Consider the following 14,769-nt stretch of genomic DNA (forward strand, 5'->3'; position numbering starts at 1 on the left):
GCACACAAAAATCCTATTAGCAGCGGATAACAGCCTCCGAAATTGTGAATGAGTAATGCACCAATAGCCATCTATATGCTACAGGGCCATCAGTCGCTCAGTGGTTGCGGCGCTTTCTCTAAAAGACTGTTGAAACTCAAAGCCATGCAGCGCTAGCATTTCGACCTTCTGTTAAACCTAGCCTATGCCCCTAAGACGGTGCCAACATCAACTACTGGTTGTCCCCGGAGAGTCGACAGCCTTGCTATCCGAGTTGTTCTTCCATGCGTCGGTAGAATCAGGGATGCTCATTGAAAGCTCCGGGTCAATTGCGTTCCAGAGAGGGCCAACAGGGTATTGTATGTCGACAAGGTCCGTATCCAAACGGGAGGGATCCCAGGAAATCGTGGTCGAGGTGGCAAGAGCTGTTCCCACGGGTTGGCATTTCAGACTTCGGACTTCGGACCGTAAACCGGTACCAGCACACCATCATCACCACCAACACGACCTCTGTATGCTTTCCACTACTCGGCTGTCTCAAACGTTCCCGTTCTTTTGTGATCGTAATATTTGCGGTGTATACGTGTATACTCATTCTCTGTGGTTTCTCCGGACGACATTCCAGAATCCAAATAAACCATTTTTTCACCGGCGTTGAGGTCAACATCCTTTGATCCTTGTTTGATTGACGCATGGGATGCAGACCACCGATTTGCTGCAAGAGAAGATGGACCTCTCTCTGACAGTGTACTCTATATGGTCGGATCAACCTGTAACGCCCCTACTTCCTTGAACCGCTGACTTCTTTCCAGTGATAAGTGCTCTGCGGTCGGACCACGCATTTAAAATCGAGCATGTATAGCACTCCCATTCCTTAGGTTGAGGTGTTCCTTAAGAGCTCAAGGGATTCGTCTTCCAGATTATTGGAGGAAACGACAAGCAGGGTGTGCTTCTCCCCTACCGTGTCTGTCTGTTCTTGTCCGATGGTCACTCGCCGGACGGGTGAGACGAAGGGAAAAGTCCGTTCGTGGGTGCCGTGTTGAACTTGGTCATCGTGAAGTAGGGAGAAGCTAGTATGTACACTTTCTTTTCATTTTCTACTCGCATTAACGCGAAAACAGAAATCTTCGGTCTCACTGACACTATGCTCCCCAGAGAAGCTGGCATGTACACTTTCTCTTCATTTTCTACTTGCATTAATGCGAAAACAGAAATCTTCGGTCTCACTGACACTATGCTCCCCAACCGTCTCGTCTCAAGTGGGCAACAAAAATCTGCAAGATGTTCAGCTTGTCCAAGGACGATGATGTCTGCAAGTGCGTTATCCGTTGGGAATCGAGGAGTACGAAGAAGGAGAATGCGAAGCTCTGTGCCAAAGCCCTGAAGATCCGGTGTCTCGTTACTTCCATCCGTCTCCTGAGTGCCGTCGTCTCCTCCGCTCCATCAAGTGCAGAAAATTAGAGCACCAGAAGGATCAGAAGTGTGAGTGTGAGTGAGTGTTTTACTACGATTCTCTCATTCATCGGTCGACTTCTCAGTGCTTGGATTGCCAAGCGCATCTCTGAGAAGACGGCCAAGGTCGCTGCGATTAAAGCATCACACCACAGGTTTCTCTTCTATCCCGTCTCGTTTGTTTCCATATGCTTACACGTCATGTAGGGCGACCACCGCTTCATCTTCAGTGACTAGTTTTGCAATGCTACCAGAGCCTGGCACTGCGATCCTGGGTATATCTATGCTATGCTGTTATACTTATGCCCCATATGATGAATTACTGTAACCGTCGTCGTGTCAGAGTTCAGCATGATATCCACTATGGAAATACATCTCATCTATCTCAGTTTTTGTTCCGAGGCAAGCGATGAGCCAGCTTGGATTCGGCATGCACTCAACCTTTAACGGCATTCAGCTGAACTATTGAATTCCGCGCGTGCTGCTTGCCTTATATTCCTGGTATTTCAAAAAGACTGATGTCAACGGTTTGGAATTGTAGGGAGAGTGAAGCGTATAATACAGTATAGGCGAATAGGCTACAAATCCGAAATGTCCCATGTTCTGAATGACTCGTTGTCCTGAGTAATCACCTTGGACCCGTCCGCAGTGACCAAAATATTGTGTACTGAACCCTCATACCAACGGTTAATCATAGTACTCTGTCCGCTCATAAGGCGCTGAACAACAAGATCATAACATTTGTGACAATGTTGATGCCCACAGTGCCACCTTCGAAGGTAGACAATTTGATCGCTATCAGGAAACCACGTCAAGCATTTCACATCTCCGACCTTTATGGGGACCCTGATACCTCTTCTGGATGGTGCTGGTATTATGAATGCCGGCCCGAAAAGACACCATCGATCGGCGACGGCGACCTTCGAACCGTCGGGCGAAATTCGGATGCCCTCAATGAAGATGGTAGAGTCTGACTGGAATCCTGTATCCCAAATAGTCAGTGGTGTTATTTATGACAAAGACCGAAACTTGCCGTATGACAATGTAAAGAGTAGAGTACCGGTTGATGTTTCCCACTCTCGTAGTGAGAACCCGCCTCTTTTATTCCAGTCGGTGGTCAATCCTAGTAACCTAGATCCATCTCCCGTGACAGTGAACATATAGGCATTGTTGGCATGGGCACTATCTGTCCAGCCATCCAGCACTATCCATTCCTTGCACCCAGCCTGAGTGCCTGCCAGTTCAACTTTATGTATGGTGCCTGAATTCTCATGAACGATGAATAATCCATGTGCATATTGGACTACAACGTGAGCGTCCCCTCCAAGAAACAGATAATTCTCACATTGAGAGGTCTGAGTATTGAGGATGGAGATGAACACATCATGATGGCCACTGCCATGCCTGTCAATTACTTCATATCGTGAAGTATCGGGCAATTCAAAAGTCCCCTCATTATCCCGCATCAAGTTTTCCCAAAGCACGAATCTGACGATCTGAACACTATGATCAATGGTTTGGTAGAAAGTGCGTCGGGTATATGAGGCTGGCATATGAGGGAAACATTGAAGGATCAACGGAGGTGATTGCTCTGCGATCTGTCCTGTATCAACATCAAACAGCACAGATATTTCGGAGTCGACCAGATCTGAGGGTAAGCACATGGACTGAATATGCCAAGGGTCTTGAAATATAGACAAGCTCTCTAGCTGGTGGTTAGTCTCCCGAGGTATAAGAGCTAGCAGACGCTCCTTATCACAAAAAGCATGAACCCCACTGCTCCTCACCCAATCTCTGCAAATGAAGTTTGTGGAAGGTGACAAGGACATCGCAGTGTTGTACACCAACTTTTCAGGATCTTCATCTTGACCTTTCCTTTTCATGAAGTCATAGGTACACTCCCAGAATGTGAAGGCATGATAGACATATGTGCGAAGACTTTGGTCTGTAACTTCAGACTAGATGGAAGCAACTATAAGGCTGTGTATATTATTGTGTAGAGCATGAACAGCTTACATTGACCCTGGAAATCACCTTTAGCAGTGCCTTGTAAATGAGATTGAGATTGTTAGCGACCGATTACACAAACAAGATCAAACAACTAAGCGTGACTCGCACTTCGGTCAGGCGCTTTGTGTTGCTCGCAGGTTTGCGTGCAGGGAGCTATCGCTTAGTGGAGCGAGAGTGAGTTCAGACTAAGTTATCGGGTGAATAAACTTTAGTTCGAGACTGAGGTGTAAGACCTGCAGTCGAGCTACTTAAATACAGTTTGGGTCATGCTAAATATACTACAAGTGTCTGCAACGGTGCGTTAAACGTACTGAACCCTCATGGATGAATGCGATCAAGTCCGGAGTTTTAGCATAGCGAGATTACGAGAGAGCTGATAAGATAAGATAGAGCATGAAATCGTAATATTACCCCCCTGTTAAGGCAGTCGTCCTGACTGCGAGTGGACTTGTTTTGGGAAGATAGGCTCCTATGAGAGAAGGTGCATTTGGTTTTACCAGGTATTCTTGAATTGCCTGTACCAAGGGATGGTCGACTTCGGACTCGGTTACTGACTCCGTTTCTGACCAGGAGTCAGATTCGTCGTTATCCTCCCACCATTCGGCGGGTGGTCGAGTTATGAACGAGATTTGTTCAAAGTCCTCGATTGCCTCCCTCGTGTTGTCCAACTCTTGTTCATCTACCCAAGAGTTCTCTTCCCTGGGATAACCCTTCCATTTGATGAGGTATTCAATTCTTGTGCGTTGCTTCCTTCCTCTGCCAATGGTTCGCTCTCTTCAGTCCACGATTTCTTCCACTTCGTATTGTTCTTGACCATCCACAAGATCCGGCGGGGGTGCTAGAGGCTGTACTTGGATTGGGAATTCCGGTGGATGGTAGGGAGTGAGAAGATTTTCATTGAAGCGGTCATGAATTTTCCAAGTGGGTGGTAGACATAGTTTGTACGCCGATGCGCCATGTTTGGATATTACTTCGAACGGTCCAACGCGTTTGTCCCCTAACTTCTTCATTGGTCGGGGAAGATGTAGGTTCGTGGAGTCCAACCATACTTTGTTTCCGGGTTGGTACTCTATCGCCGCTCGTTGGTGTTTGTCATACTGTCGCTTCATGACTTCTGCTGCCTTTTCCAGCACCTTTGTTGTTTGTTCGTGTACCTTTTGTATGTCTGCTACGAACTCCCTAGCCGTGGGATTGGTTCCTTCTTTGATCGTCAGCAGTGCTAGGTGCGGCTTCTGCCCGTGGTTGATTTCGAAGGGAGAATAACCGGTTGCGGAATGCCTCCGGTTATTATGCTGGAAGGCTGCGAGGGGTAACCACTCGCTCCAGTCGTTCTGTCTATGATTGATAAATATTCTGAGATACTTTTCGATCTCTTGGTTCGCTCGTTCCATTTGTCCATCCGTTTGGGGGTGATAGGCTGTGGATGGATTTCCTTGTATATGTAACATCTCGTATAGTTCCTTCATGAATTTCGATACGAACTGGGGTCCTCGATCAGATATCACCTTTTGAGGCATTCCGTGCTTGGCCCATACGTGATCTCTGAGGATTTTAGCCCATCCTGCGGAGGTTAGCTCTGTGGAGCATGGTACGGGAATGACCTCTTTTGAGAAACGGTCCACGATCATAAGGATGGCGTTGTATCCGTTGGAGTCAGGCAGTTCGCCTATCATGTCGACCGTGATGTGCTCCCATGGTCGAGAGGGTACAGCATGAGGATGTAGTGGTGCTCTCTTCCGTTGGGTGCTGGTCTTTGTCCTTTGGCAGGCTTCGCATCCTTTTACGTATCTTTCCACATCTTGCTTCAGTTTCGGCCACCAGTAATCGCGTTGTACGAGTTCCTTGGTCTTTTCTAGGGATGTGCACCATAACTGTAATACGGTGGTGACGTACGGCACCTACAGATACGGGTCCGTACCGTGGCCTGTCCTCTAGGTGGATGCACGGTATGGTCCACGGTACGGATATGAACTGTATCTGCCATGCCTGCTAGACCGTTACGGTTGTATACGGCAGTAGGATTCGTAATTGTTGCCGATATGCCATTGATCCCAACCATGTGCTCCTGTTTGTAATCTGCCAGCGTGACGTTGAACGTTCTCCTTACCTCTTGCCCAAATGGCACCCGTCTCTCAAATCCCTTACATGAGTTAGTCATTCCGATTATCCTACTTCTCGTGGGCTTGTCCTTATCCATAGTTGTAACTTGTTTCTGGACAGCTCACATTTAGATATATGACCATTTCACTTTTTCTTTTTCCAATTCCCACGGCAAAATCTATCATGACTTAGGATGTTTCACCTTTCCCCCTCTGTATGCCTCAGATCCACCATTCTCTGGGCTAATCTACTCCATGAACTCCCCTAAATGTTAATATCTGGTTTCCAATACGATTCTGGCTGATGTTCTTAAATTTCGAGGCTGTCAGAATTTTTGAGCTACCACTATTCCGTTTTCCCCATGAACCAGCCAGAGGATCGTACTGGCAATACCCGTCTTGACCATGGTATGTTGGTTCTATATCTCTGTCTAACGAGGTCTGATCCTGTTTCTCGGCCTTTACAGTGCACACAAACATGCGTCGCGTGGACATCCACAGTATCTTAACACCAACCCGAAGCTGCAGCATCTCTCGTTTGGTCTTGGTATGGTTCTCTATCATGTTTCTTTTTACCCTCGTTCCAGTACTCGGCATGCTAGCAACTGTTGTTTTCTACGTCCCCACAGCAAGATCAAGTCCATCTACTACAGCAGCCGGGCTCTGCGGTATCATCTTTTATGTCTTATTTGTGTCGCTATTCCTGAGTGGGTTTTAATCATTTCTCTCTATTGTTTGTTCTAATACCGAAAGGACAGTAAATTCTATCTATCCAACGTTCTTCCGTCTGAATGGCCTCCTTCCCAAGGCACCATACCATTTTTGGCGTGGGCATGTCTCTCATATGTGGCTCAACAGATTTCGTCGACTCCTGCATGAAGAAACGACCACGATCTTTGTCGTCAGAGCATCTGAATCGACGGTTCCTATGTGTATGTACCCAGCCTTACCTGCTTCTCTGATTACTGACATACAGTTCAGTGATATCAGGTGCGACAAGAGTGTTGGATATCGTAGAGTTTCTTCGACATGGGAAGTATATTCCATCCATGTCGGGGCTGGTGACCTTCGCTCTGTACCTCCCTGGCTGACATCTGCCGCTGAGTGGCAGCGACACCATGCAAGACCTAGGAGTCACGTCACTGACTCATTTTCACTTACGATTTCGAGTATACAGTGGAGGTAAGCTTGCTTGATTATCACTATGCTTGATGAACGCTGACTTTGCCCTTAGCATCAGCTGATGACCAATGCACACTTAACGCAGATGGGATGCTGAAGGATGCATCAGAGATCACCTTCTATCTCGATGCAGACTCTGTCACACCACTCATCCCGGGACCATCCGATGCACCTGCAGGTATGTATGATATCTCCTTCAGCACTTTGACTATTAATTTTTTGTTCTAGCAGAAGCATTGCGTGGCCGTGGCCAGCGTCATAAGAAAACTGCCAAATTCTCAGCGTCTCTGACTGCGGAACAGCAGGATGAAGATGGTAATTATGTCCGTCCGTCAGTGCCACGAAAGCGCCGTTTGAGAAAAATCAAGGGTAAGGCAAAAGCAGTGGCTGACGGTGTAATAGATGTCGATGAAGAGGATGATGACTATGAGGAAACTGATGCAGAATCGGACGATGATGACACTGATGCCTCTGAGCATGAAGATGACAGCGCAATCCCTAACGAGGAGGTATGTTCTTTCTGTAATGTGTATAGATCGAGTATTGATGTTTTTTGAAGCTTGCTAGCATGCTTCCGTCGAAGACCATTCCCCTGGGTGGAAGACCGGCTGAACGTCAGCTCCGAAAATCATCAAAAGTCAAGCCACCCAAAAAGAGACAACACATCGCTGAGGAAGAGAGTCCTACCTCGCACGATACGACCCCCCGTGCTGTCCCCGATTCACAGGTCTGGCATAGACATATTTACATTTACGATCTCTAATGCCTACTTTGTAGCCATTGACCTCTAACATGAGATCAAAGAAGAAGAGTGCAATCCACTACTTCTTCGAGCTGGTCCACGTTGATGCCAAAGGCAATACGATTCAAGGAGCATCTGGTGACAAACATTACCACTGCTACCATGGCAACCGCAAGATTATCACCATCTTAGGGACCAGTCGCAGCAACCTCACAAGTATGTTATTATATTTTTCACACATATGGCTTGTTATCTAATGACTGATTGAAAGCGCTCGTCAATCACCTTAAACACCACTTCCCTGCCATGCACCGCCTCTATACCATCCTCCATGAGCGCAAGGATTCACCGACTGAAGAAGAAATCGAAATCGCAAATGGTACCAAGGTACTCGATGTCAAATCCGCAATGAATTATCTCAAGAAGCTTGAGCTGGCCTCCAAGAACATTGTTCAGGCTTTCCAACGGCAGACTGTCCAAGCTGCGGTACATTTATTTGTGTTCTCTCACAGCTACGCTTTGGCTAAGCAACCTGTCACTAGGGAGAGTGGGATCAAGCGAAGTTTGAAAGGCTTCTTCTTGAGTGGATCGTCGCCTGTGACCAGCCATTTGAGGAGGTGGAACGGCCTGAGTTTCAGTCATTGCTGAATTATACTCATCATCCAGCACCGGAACCACTACATATACCGAGTTGAACCACCGTACAACACAAGATCATGAAAATGGGCAAGGATGTAGTATCCAGTCTATGACAGATGTTTTCGGTATGGTCTACATTCCCATTTATCGATGGAAGCTAACATTTATGTGTAGGAATTGGAAGCTCAGGTGTCAATCTCACTTGATGCGTGGACATCACCAAATGGCTATGCTTTCATGGCTATCGTTGCACATTATGTCAATAATAAGGGTAAACTTGGTAAGAAATTGGTTCTCTGGGTGGGCATTTATTTACGCACTCAACAGAGGAGACACTTATTGACTTCTGTGAACTTTTGGGTGAGCATTCCGGTGATAACATGGCCGAGGCTGTATGGGAGACTCTGAAAATCTTCGGACTAATCGGTCGAGTAAGTTCAAGTTAGCCTGCCTATATTTCTCTCACCTTTTTTCGATTTATTACAGATTGTAGCCTTTGTCATGGACAACGCTTCGAACAACAATACAATGGTGGAGGCCATTGAGCAAAAATGCACTGTCGCCGGCATTGCATTTTCAGCTAGGGAAAGTCAACTCCGCTGCATGCCACACACTGTTCACCTAGCTGCATTAAAGGTATTCCACATCCAAATTTTTCATACGTATCTGTTTTAAGCATTCCATTGAACAGCTTCTTGAAGCCATTGGTGCTCTCAGCCCATCTGAGCGAAAGAAAGCTGAGGCACGTGCAGGTGTATACCAAGATGCCGTGATGTCACCACTAGATCGTAGTAATGATGAGGAGGCTGTTCTGCAAGAAGACAATGCAGAGGAAGATGAAGAAAATACGCAGAGTGTTCTAACCACTGTACACAAGGTGAGCTTTGTTGATTTGCCTCATGAGAGAGCTAACACAGCTACTCTCATAGCTGCGGAAGATCGTCATTGCAGTACGCTCAAGCCCACAGTGACGAAAGTCATGGCTAGCAGAAGCCACAAACTGGCTCAAGGATAGAGCACAAGACACTTCAGAGACGGCGTTAATGCTAATCCTGGATGTGCGGACACAGTGGTCATCAACTCATCAAATGCTCCGTGAGTACAAATATGATACAGCTGGACTTGTCACTGAGTTGCTCTCTCAGGACGTGCTTGCGATTACAAACATGTTGTAAACACTTATGTTGCCATTAACCGGGAGCTTCGGCAGTACGAGCTCTCTACAAACGACTGGGAAGCTATCGCAATGGTTACGGATTGGCTGAAACATTTCCATGCAGCAACGGTGGAGATGTCCACGACGCAGAAGCCAATGCTCTCAACGGTCCATGTTGTCTTCCGAGGTCTTCAACGTCACCTGAAGAGTATTCTTGCTGGCCTGCCCGATCATACACCGCCTGAGATAAAGAAAGGTCTACTTGAGGCCTATCGAAAGCTCAGCGACTACTATTACAAGTTCAACGAGTCCCCTTATTATACGTGGGCAGCATGTGAGTGCCTTGTCTTCATTTGGAGCATGCTTTTAATCAAACAAACACAGTTTTAGATCCAAGAATCTCATACTCGGGGCTAAAATCAGAGTATTCTGATGATGCCGAGCTCGATCTCTATCTCGAAGATGCGAAGTGGGGTTTACGCGAGTTCTATCTGGACAACTATGCCTCGAAGACGTCGACATCTACTCCTGCACCCATTCATGCTGCTCCAACAATGTCTTCCTCCTCTGTGCCATTATTTGGTGAAGGCTCGCCGCAAAAAGTCAGCTTCACTTCACATTACAAGTGGGCACCAAGGCAGAGTTCTGATGAATTAAACGAGTATTTTATGCTCACCCAGAGCTGGGAGGACTTTGACTTCTGCGACCCCGTAATGTGGTGGTACAAGTGACGAACTCAGTTCCCAAACCTCTACCGCATGGCCCGTGATATAATGTCTATCCCAGGTACGTTTTTCTCTGTGTACACTAGTCCCCTGTCTCATGCAGTCACTGTAGGATCTGCTGTTGCGGTGGAACGTATATTTTCCTCTAGTAGGGATACTATATCCATGCGGCGTGCTAATCTGAAGCCTGGCACCATCCGCACACTAATGCTTGTGAAACATCGGTTGCGCCTGGCTCGCACAGCTGTGGAAGAGTTGTTAGGTGATGATGAGAATTAATGTAGTATTACAACAATAGTATAAGAGGTATTTTAGATCATACTGTTACCCGTAATACGACCGTTACGACCGTATTTTAGCCCATACGTACCGTGATGGATGCTAGTGCTGTCCCTCCCGTATGGCTATGGACAGACCGTATCCGTAGGTGTCCATGACCCTTACAGCTGTATCCGTAACGGTACGGTGCACATCCCTAGTCTTTTCGATGCCTGGATGGCCGGCCATGATGTGGTCATGGTGTATGGCGATTAGTTCCCCTCGTAGCTTGGCATCTCGAGGAATGTAAAGTCGCCCGTCATAGTACATTAACCCATCCTCCTGGGTTATTCCTCTCAGATGGTGAGTGGATGCTTCGATCCCTTTGTCCCACCTGGTAGTGTCTCGCAGCGCCGTTCTGATTCGTTTGTGAATTTCTTCTTCCCCTGGCATGATTAAGGCCTGGAACATCTCTGGTTTCAGCATTATCACTTCCTTATTGTCGTCTCCTCCTTGGTCATGGTCCGCCCTCCTGGATAACAGGTCCGCCTTTCTATTTGCCATTCCTGGTTTGTGGTGTAACGTGAAGTGGTATTCTGCCAACTCCATTACCCACCGTGCGTGTCGTCGGTTTAGCTTCTGGGGTTTTCGGAAATATTGCAGGTTTTGATGGTCCATCCAGACCTCAAACTCCTGATGAGCGCCCATCAGATAATGCCTCCAGTCTTCTAGGGCTAGCATGATGGCTAGAAGTTCTTTGTCGTAGATTTCGTAGTTGCGTTCGGTTACGGTTAACGCTTTTGACAAGAACGCTACTGGCCTCCACTTCTCTTCTTGTTGTTGGGATAATACTGCTCCTACGGCCCCTTCACTGGCATCTGCCTCCACTCGGTACTTCCCGGTTTGGTTCGGTATGGCCAATACCACTTCTTCAGCCAGTTTTCACTTGATTTCTTTGAAGGCCGTGTCTTGGGCCTTTCCCCATTGCCATTCCATTTTCCCCATAAGTTGAGTCAGGGGTCGTACGTGCTTGCTATAGTCGTGGATGAACCGTCGGTAGAAATTGGTGAATCCTAAAAATGACTGTAGCTCCCATTTTTTGGTAGGTTGGGGCCATTCCATGATCCCTTTGACCTTTACGGGGTCCATGCGAATGCTTGATTGACTGATGATGACTCCGAGGTATTCGGTTTCTAATACCTCGAATTCGCATTTTTCCGCTTTTAAGAATAGGTTATTGGCTCGAAGGATAGTTAGCACCTCTTGGACCACGGCGCGATGTCTGTCTTGGTCTTTGGTGCAGATTAGGATGTCATCTAGGTATACGGTGACATCTCCTTGCGCGATCTGTTCCTTGAACAAGTCGTTCATCATCCATTGGAACGTGGCGGGTGAGTTGGTGAGTCCGAAGAACATTACCAAGGGTTCGAACAACCCTCGGTTGGTTCGAAATGCCGCTTTCCACTCGTCTCCTTGTTTTATCCGAACGTTATTGTATCCCCATCTTACATCAAGCTTGGTGAAGTACTTGGCATCTTTGAGTTGATCCATCAGTTCTCCTATTAGGGGCAAGGGATATCGATTTTTGATGGTTATCTCGTTCAATTTTCGATAGTCTTGTACTGGGCGGAGCTTGCCATCCTTCTTTTTGACAAAAAAGAACGGCGAGGCCATGGGGGATTTGGAAGGGCGTATCCTTCCTGATTCCAGATTTTCATCTAGGAATTTGTCCAATTCTTCCTGCTCCGTCGGGTTGAGGGGATATACCTTGCAATCTAGACTGGCATTGGCATTGGGTATCAGCTCGATTGCATGGTCCCACGGCTTCCTCGGGGGTAATTCATCGAAGTTTTCTTTTGCGAATACATCTCGGAACTCCCGATAGGCTTCTGGCACGATTTCTTCGAAGGTTTTCTCCTTCTTTTCTTTGTTTGCCTTCACTGCCAGGTCGTTTGCTTTGCTCCCCATTGCTCGTACATGAAAGGCTTCTTCGAAGTCTATCACGAGTATCGTATCCCCTTCTTCTACTTCGTTTCCCCAGTTCTGTTCTGGGTCCTCGTCGGGAAGGGAGAATGGTATTTTTCGGCAAGCACATCTGGCTAGCATTACAGCTTCGGTTTTCCAGTCGATGATGGGGTTGTGTCTTTTAAGCCAGTCGTGTCCTAGGAACAAGGGTACGTTCCCTAAGTCTACGACGGCTAAGTCGATCTTTTCATGGTGATCCCCAATGGTCATGCGGAGTTCTACTACCTCTGTGATGTCTCCTCCTTTGTTTCAGCTACCGTCCGCATTGTAAACCGCTTGTGTTTTTGGTAACTTCACCGTGTTCAGTTGATGTTCTTGTACAAATGATCGGTTTATGCAGCTCCCCGTACACCTGCTGTCAACTAGAGCGTCTACAGCTTGCACCTGGCTGGTGTCCAGGGTTTCGAGTTGTACTCGAATGTTAACGCTCCTTCCTTTGCCGCCTCGGATGTACTGGGGAGGAATGTGTAAGTCCTCCATATTTTGCAAGCATTGCTCCCTTTGTCTGTATGTTTCTGTCGGGGAACCGACGAGATCCAGGACTAGGTCCTCATCCACTTCTATGAGTCACCTCGGGTGTACCCACATGTGAAGGGTAGCAAGCTTCCCTTCCATGGTTTTTTCCTGTCTCATTTTTCTTCTTACCCATTCGGCACTATGCGGTTTAAGCCACCCCCTGTCCCACTTGTCGTCGTAATATTCCTCTTCCAGCTTCGTTACTTTGTAGTCTTCTGGGTACTCCTCGGTGTGAATCACTGGGTCTTCCCCTCGTGTTTTGAGGCTTTGTTGATAACTATAGTCGTCTTCCTCATCGGGTATCTCTTCAAGTGAAACGGTATTTTTATTGGAAATAGAGGTTGCACATAATGGTCCCACCAACCCGCCCACCGGGGAACACGGGCCCCTGGTGCCATTATGTGTTAGTGACGTAGGAGGTAGGTGTACCTGATAGGAAGGATTGGGGTCCCCAAGCATCTGGACTGTTTTTTGCGGGGTAGCGGGTTTCTTGATGGGGATTCGCGTTCCCTCTTGCGGCTCCGTCGTGTCGGGGTAGTTGGCTGCATAGGGCAGGTGCGTACGTTCCGCCTTCGGGCGAGGCCCTGCATCGTTCCTCTCCCGCCTGGAAGCGCCCCCGCCCACTACTGGCTCGGCCGCTCTCCCTCCGTTTTCTGTGCCAGTACCTACCCTCCACGGAGCGATGTTGACCTTGATCCCGTGTGTCCCGCCGCCTTGTGCAGCGTTAGCCGCTTGTGCTTTCGCACCGGTGGCCAAGGATCTTGAGTGGGGTTCTTCTTCGAGCACGGTGGAAATCCCCTGTACACCGTTGCTTTTATGCGACTTGTTAATTTCATTTTGTGACTGCGTGATGATTTGATCATTGCCTCGAGATACTACATGTGGTACATTAGTCCGACCTGCGGGTTTCTGTGACACACCACTGAATGAAATTAAGTCCTTAGCCGACGCGCATTTGTCGCTTATGCCGCCGGCTCGTCTTTTACCTCCTCGATCTTCGACGTTGATGCCTCCGCTTCTTCATCCTTCACTACCTGTTGATACATTGCATGTATTTGGGCCCTCGAGAACTTGGGTTGATGTTTGACGAGCCACGTACTTTCGTCTTTCGGGCATTTGTTGTCTTGTTTCCGATGGCCTTTGTGACCGCAGCGGAAGCATCGTCCTTCCTTCCATAGTCTGTCTATCTCCATCGGTTGTCCTTGCCCCCCGTACGTGGTCCCCATGCTCGTCTTTTTGTCTCCTTGGGAATTTCCAGAACTACCGGCTTTTCCCGTTCCCTTGTTCTGCTGTCCCTGCGTCCCTTGGTTTCTGCCCGCGTCTTCTGCCAGGCCCACTCGGTAGTTGTAGTCCATCTGCTCCACTCTGAACTTCCATTCGGCGTATGTTCGTGGTAGGGCAGTGCCAGTGGTGTGTATGGCTGTCTTTACGTTTTTCCGGATGGCCGGTTTGAGGATCTCGATCATGTATTCCTCGTTATGGCGTTTTCCAGATTCTTTGGCTAGACGTTCGAAGTCTTGGAAGAACTCTTTGGCCGACTTGTAGGTGTTTTGTCGGATTCGCTTGAACTCCTGTAGCTTGAGTTCTATCTCCGCATCCGTTCTGAATTGGTCTTCGATGATCTGTCTGAACGTCTGCCACGCTGGATACCGCAAATAGCCGCATGTTTCGTCGTAGTATTCATCCCTCGCATGATTCCACCAATGCAGGGCTTTATCCGCGAGTCGGAAGGTGCAGAATACTACCCGGTTCGGGCTTTGTCCATGTGCGTTCATTGTGAATTGCTGCGGAAATACATTAAAGTAGTCTTCACATTGGTTGAGGAATCGGTCCACGTCGCTAGATTCCCCTTTGAACTTTTCGGGTGGTTCCGCGAGTTGCGGTTTCACCTGTCCCCATGGGTTCGTGTTGGCCACCCCAACTATGAATGGTAGTGGCGTGTTCAGGGGTTGTACGGGATCCACGGGGATAGGGATTGCCGTGGGT

At 47.9% G+C, this 14,769-nt stretch overlaps 2 protein-coding genes across 2 annotated transcripts; one reads left to right on the plus strand and one right to left on the minus strand.

Annotated features, from left to right (window-relative positions):
- Window positions 1-2,009: 2,009 nt before the first annotated feature.
- Window positions 2,010-3,314, minus strand: EV420DRAFT_1486915 (uncharacterized protein; the record flags this gene model as incomplete). The annotated part of the gene is made up of 2 exons (XM_060470462.1): window positions 2,010-2,413; window positions 2,492-3,314. The coding sequence occupies 2 exons, from the start codon at window positions 3,312-3,314 to the stop codon at window positions 2,010-2,012; spliced, it is 1,227 nt and encodes a 408-aa protein (XP_060322693.1).
- Window positions 3,315-7,514: 4,200 nt separating this feature from the next.
- On the plus strand, window positions 7,515-8,159 carry EV420DRAFT_1280417 (uncharacterized protein; the record flags this gene model as incomplete). Its single annotated transcript, XM_060468204.1, has 3 exons — window positions 7,515-7,680; window positions 7,736-7,950; window positions 8,007-8,159. The coding sequence occupies 3 exons, from the start codon at window positions 7,515-7,517 to the stop codon at window positions 8,157-8,159; spliced, it is 534 nt and encodes a 177-aa protein (XP_060322694.1).
- Between the last annotated feature and the right edge of the window lie 6,610 nt (window positions 8,160-14,769).

Source organism: Desarmillaria tabescens (assembly GCF_030435595.1).
Source record: "Desarmillaria tabescens strain CCBAS 213 chromosome Unknown EV420scaffold_104, whole genome shotgun sequence".
In the NCBI taxonomy this organism is placed as follows: domain Eukaryota; kingdom Fungi; phylum Basidiomycota; class Agaricomycetes; order Agaricales; family Physalacriaceae; genus Desarmillaria; species Desarmillaria tabescens.